At 45.4% G+C, this 6000-nt stretch overlaps 1 protein-coding gene across 1 annotated transcript in view; it reads right to left on the reverse strand.

Moving 5' to 3' along the window:
• The window catches only part of NWD1 (NACHT and WD repeat domain containing 1), a 63448-nt gene extending 57940 nt beyond the window's left edge, over nt 1–5508 (reverse strand). The window contains 3 exon segments of the mRNA XM_057540455.1: nt 3135–3251; nt 5429–5472; nt 5475–5508. Coding sequence (XP_057396438.1) covers nt 3135–3251; nt 5429–5472; nt 5475–5508 — 195 coding nt within the window.
• Nucleotides 5509–6000: the final 492 nt, after the last annotated feature.

The following is a 6000-nucleotide window of genomic DNA, read 5'->3' on the forward strand; positions in this document are numbered from 1 at the left end:
CTTAAGATAACTGGTTTTCTTTAACAGTAGTCTTTTGATATTCTTACTACATGGTGTTTGTTGCAAAAACTCCTATCTATATATCCTGGCTTCCCCCTTTCCTCTTTGGAGCAGTCTCTCTGTGTTATTTGAGATGCTGTCTCCCAGGCTTGAAGTCCTAAGAATGTCCACCAAATAAAACATAACTCTCAACTTTTAGGTTGTGCATTTTTTTTTCTGTTGACATGATTTATCTAAGGACCTTAAACTGGAAGACTGTCCTGGATTATCAAAGTGGGCCTGAAATGTAATCCCAAGAGTCCTTATCAAGAGACAGGCAGAGGAAGATTTGACACAAATAGAGAAGAAGATGGTATGACAACAGAGGCAGAGACTGGGGGAGGGTGCAGCCACAAGCCAAGGAATACCTGGAGACCCCAGAAGCTGGAGAAGACAAGGAAGATTCGCCCCGAGAAAGCTAGGAAGGAGTGCGACCCTGCTGATACCTTGATTTCAGACTTCTGGCCTCCAGATTATGAGAGAATAAGTTTCTGTCGTTTTAAGCTCCCTGCCCCCCACATTTGTGGTCATTTGTTATGACAGCCACAGGAAACGCCTTGTTTACCTATTACTAGGTGCTGGCTTGTCCCAGCAATAGAGCTGTGACAAGAATGAAGGCCTCCCTTGGCTCTGCCCAAATCTCATGCTCTGATGTGGCCCTGGGGGCAGGACTGTCCCCAGTAGCAGCCAGGGAGCAGGGCCAGACTGGGGGGGGAGGTGAACATGGGTCTCCAAAGTGCAGGGTGGATCCTGTCTTTAGAATTTGACATTTTGCTCCTCATGGATTTGGGGGGTCAATTTTGATATTAAAAAAAAACCATTGCATTAAAATATTAATTATCTTGATAACTAAGATTTTGGAAGGATTTGCAAGGTCCCTGGGCCGTTTGGGCCTGGGGGAAGCTCAGAGATCACCCTCCCTCCTGTCCCCCATCTCCTATGCCACCTGGAAACTGCATTGTGCTTTTGACTGCCTGCCATTTGGGTTGCAAAATCGAATTCTTCCTGGAGTTCATTTTCTCCCCATCTCCCTTTTTTCCCTACAAAATTGTTTTCTTTTCTTTTTTCTTTGAAACACAACAAAATGATCAATCATCAGGCTCAATCATCAGCAAAATTAGAAGACTGGAAAAAAAAAAATGTGTGAAGGAGATACGTAAGCCAGATGGTACAGACTTTCAAACATTAGGATGTATTTTAAAGCAATAATTAAAATAGGAAACTATACTCAACACTTTTTCATAACCTGTAAGGGAAAAGAATCTGAAAAAGAATATACATGTATAACTGAATCACTTTGCTGTACACCTGAAACTAACACAACATTGTAAATCAACTATACTTCAATAAATAAATAAATAAAATAAAGTGGTTCAAACTTCCAGTCATAAGATAAATATGTCCCGGGGAGGTAACGTACAACATGATGCATGTAGGTAACACTGCTGTAGAGTATATTTGAAAGTTGCTAAGAGACTAAATCCTAACCATTCTCATCACTAGGGAAGAACATTTTCCTTTTTCATATCCATATGAGCAGATGGGTGTTAACTAAACTTATTTAATAATCATTTCACAACACACGTAAGTCAAGTCATTATGCTGTACACTTTAAACTTATACAGTGCTGGATGTCAATTATATCTCAATAAAATTGGGAAAAAAAAGAAAAACTGATGCCAACATACAAAGAAAAGTATAGAACAGAAGAATGAAAACACAATGGTAACTGTATAGATAAAACTTGCTACATAATAAAGAAAGCTTTTCGCATCTGCTGCCAGGTCTTAGTCTTTTTTTTTAAGGAGACAATCTCTAAGGCAGCACTAGAACTTCTGGAAGTGCTGGAAGTGTTCATGTCCTTGCTGTCCAATATGGTGGCCACTTGACACAAGTGACAACTGAACCACTGTAATGTGGCTGGTGCAACCAAGGAGCTGAAATTTTAATTCTACTTGACTTTAATGAATTTAAATTTAAATCACCACATGTGGTTCATGGCTACCGCGTTGGGCAGTGCAGTTTTAAGGCCAAACAGGCCTCATCTATTTGTCTTTATTTCCCTAGAAAACCACTTTCATATGGGGAACACCCTCTCCAAATTCCTACATTCTTATCTCCAGGAGAGGTTTTTTTGGGAGTTGCTCAAAGCTTCTTTGTGATTAAGAAATATTGGGCAAAGCTACTTTCTTGACTTTTTTCCTCTTTACTTTCTAGGACAAGGGTAGGCAAATTTTTCCACCAAGGGCCAAATAGCCAATATTTTCAGCTTTGCAGGCCAGACGGTCTATGTGGCAACTACTGAACTCTGCCATTGAAGCTGGGAAGCAGTCTTGAGCGATATGTAGATGAATGGGTATGTCCGCGTGCTAATAAAGCCTTATTTACAAAAACAGGTAGGGGGCCGGATTTGCCCCATAGACTGTGGTTTGCTGACCCCTGCTCTAGGATTTATGAGCCAAAATGCCATAGTTCTTGGTGTATCTGAAACTTGGTGATGTAATAAATCAAAACTCTGGAATATCAGTTGCTGATCATAACCCAAACCATTAATTGTGAGCTGGGGGTTGTTCTGGTGTCAGAGGGAGTGTAGTTGGGGACGAGAGAAGACCCTGATTGGTCTCACCTAGGGAGGGGAAGTTTGCCCCCGAGGCAGGCTCCAGATAGGGCCACAGAGTCTGCTCCCAACACCATGGGGCACATTGGAGAAAAAAATTTTCGATACCCTGTAGATTTCCACCTTCTCTGTGGTTTTCTAGGACCTCAATGTTCCCCAGACAAAGTGAATGAGGTGAAAAACCCGGGGGGAAGTTTCGGAGCAAATTCTAAGATCCCTTTGGGCTTCAACACTCTGCTCTCCAGCTCACCTGCTGCTTCCACTTGACTGCTAATGTCTGGATCCCAGCTAGCTCTGCAGAAAAATGAGTGCTGTGATCGATTAGCAATGTCTGCCATAGGCAGGCTACGAAGATTGGGTATGATAACAGAAATGCCACCCACTTCCCTCCACTGACGGGTTTGGCTAAGAAGTAGGGGCCATATCCTGGTGGTGGAATGAGAAGTAAGAGCTAATCCATCCCTCCCAAGAGACTCACAACAAAAGCTGGCCCTATGGATGTCTTCCGACACCAGTCAAGCTCCTCCAAGCAGAGTTCCGTGGTCATGTGGTTGGTGGCCTCGGTGTTCCGAATACCCCACCTCAGATCAACCACCTGGAAATAACAAGCGTGGGTTTGTCAGGAAGGTGGTAGGATGGGTGATTTTTTAAAAAATTCCCTTTGATAAAGGTGTAAAATTTCTTCAGTAATTAAAAAAATTTTTTAATTAATTAATTAATTAATGTATTCATTGGTTGGTTGGTTGTGTTGGGTCTTTGTTGTTTCTCTAGTTGCAGAGAGTGGGGTCTACTCTTCGTTGTTGTGTGCGGGCTTCTCACTGAGGTATCTTCTCTTGTTGCGGAGCACGGGCTCTAGGCCTGCAGGCTTCAGTAGTTGCAGCACGGGAGCTCAGTAGTTGCAGCATGCAAGTCTAGGGCATGTGGGCTTCAGTAGTTGTGGCGTGCAGGCTCAGTAGTTGTGGCACATGGGCTTAGTTGCTCTGAGGGATGTGGGATCTTCCCGGACCAGGGATCGAACCTGTGTCGCTTGTGTTGGCAGGTGGATTCTTAACCACTGCGCCACCAGGGAAGTCCCTCTTCAATAATTTTTGATAGCCTCTCCTCAAAGAGGGATGTCTGGATCAAAAGAATTTGAATGACACCCATAATCCCAGTGTAATCATGAGAAAAATATCAGACAGACCCAGATTGGAGACATCCTGCAGGACACCTGGGCAGTCATCCCCAATACTGTGATGGTCATGAGTACAAAGGAGAAGACCAAGGAGCTGTCCCAGCCACAGGAGAGTGGGAAGCTGTGACAACTAAATGTAACAGGGTTCCCTGGCCAGGGTCCTCAACCAGAGAGGGGACACGAATAGAAGACCTGGTGACAGTCAAATAAAGTCCAGAGGTTGCTTAATGGTAACGTCCCGATGTCCATTTCTTAGTTATGACAAATATGCCCCGATAATAGATGTTTACAATATAGGGGAAGAAGTAGGTGTGGGGCATATGGGAACTCTGTACCATAGGCAACTTTCCTGCAAATCTAAATTCTGAACTCAAAAATTTACTTAAAAACATTAAAAAAAATTTTTTAAAGAGCTTGGGCATTTTCAAACTGTTCCTTTTTAAACGAGGACATGTCCACACTTGTTCGCAGAGCTTTCTTTGCAAAGGAGGGTTTTCGTTTGGCCAGAATCAGATGTGGCAAAGTCTCCTTGGTAACCGCACGCTTGTGGTCCATTTTTGCCTGCTAGGCAGAAGCCGGCCAGGCAGAAGGGTTCAATTCAAGTAGTGAAGCTGACCCCTCAGAAAGCTGGGATGAGGAGCGGGGGATGGGGCTCAGAATGGTCCCTGCCTCCCTAAATTCCTTTGCCCAGAGGGAAAGACATAAAATTCCTAATAAACTACAGCATGGGGTGAAAGGACTACAGTCCTGGATGTGGCTGGAGGAGGAAGGGGAGAAGGAAAAAGTGTCAGCTACCAGCTCTGGGCAAGAACCTTCAACTCTCTGGGCCACTGCCTCCCCGACTGCGTCTTGAGGATGTTTACTGTGTTAGTCACACAGCGCCTGGTGGATGTTAAAGGGATGAACATGGGGTGTTTCATCGGTGCTCAGCACCTATGTTTTCCCTTTTAGTGTCTCTACCATTGAACTATGTCTCATGATCAGTGGCGGGCAGAGTCAAATTCCCATCACAGCACTGCTTCTTTCTTAGTAATATATAAATGCTGGTGGGGGCCGTTGGTGTGATGGGTGACAGTCGTAAATGGCAAGGAGGCAGCATCACCTGAAGCTGAGACTCCAAAGACAGTGTGTTGGTTTCCGCTTGGAACTGTGCAGGCAGCAACATCCCTGCCCTGGGATCGGTGCACTCTATTTGGGGCCCGTGGTGACTGCCCGGCTGGTACACCGCTAGTGTCCCAGGAAAAAGGCACGTCTCACCTGCCTGCCTACCCCGGATATCCCACGGCCCTCTTAGATGCCCCCCGAAGCTGCCCCAGTGCAGGGAGAGCCAGGGAAGGCAGGACAAAACAACAACAAAAGTGACACGCCCAAGGAGCAGGGTCGCAAGGCAGACACTCCTAGTACTTTGCCACACCACCTGTGCTGACCGCAGTGCCTGTGGCCACGACCCCTCCGCTCTCCTTTTTTAAGAGGACTTTAAGCCTCCATGGTGTAACGCTGGCACAGGGTTCCTCTAAGCAAAGAGCCCGTGTGATTGCCCCGGGTGGCACACCCTCGTTCCCTGACCCTCAGGCAGTGAGGAGCAGTCGGGCCATTACCTCGGACATCAGGCCGTGCTTCTGGCAGAAGGTCTGTACTACGGGGTAGGCGGTGCTCTGTAGGGCTTCCCTCTCTGCATCCGTATCTGCAAGGAGTGGCAGGGAGGATATGAATAGGAAGAACCCAGAACTCTTCCCTGCCCCACGGCTCTGCTTTTAGCCTCATTTGCTCCCACCAAGGCTGGGACCCTTCACAGTGAATCAAAAGATACAAAAAACAGGGGGTAAACCAGAAAGACCAACTACGCCTGGGACTTTCCTGTTGTTAGTGTAAAAATCTCACATCCCAGGAAACCTCTCAGTCCCAGCTAACCAGGATGGTTGGTCACCTTAGGTTAGAATTGCCAGATAAAATACAGGACACCCAGTTGATTTACATTTCAGATAAACAATGAAAAACTTGATAGCATAAGTATAGCCCACTCCATAGATCCCAGAATTTGCATTTCTGATAAGCCCTGTTCAACTTGCACTCGGGATAAACACCAAATCATTTATTCGCATAAGTATGCCCCTCTCTGCACACTATTTGGGATATACTTATACTTAAAAGATTGTTGGTTGTTTATCTC

This window comes from Balaenoptera acutorostrata, chromosome 2, assembly GCF_949987535.1.
Source record: "Balaenoptera acutorostrata chromosome 2, mBalAcu1.1, whole genome shotgun sequence".
In the NCBI taxonomy this organism is placed as follows: Eukaryota; Metazoa; Chordata; class Mammalia; order Artiodactyla; family Balaenopteridae; genus Balaenoptera; species Balaenoptera acutorostrata.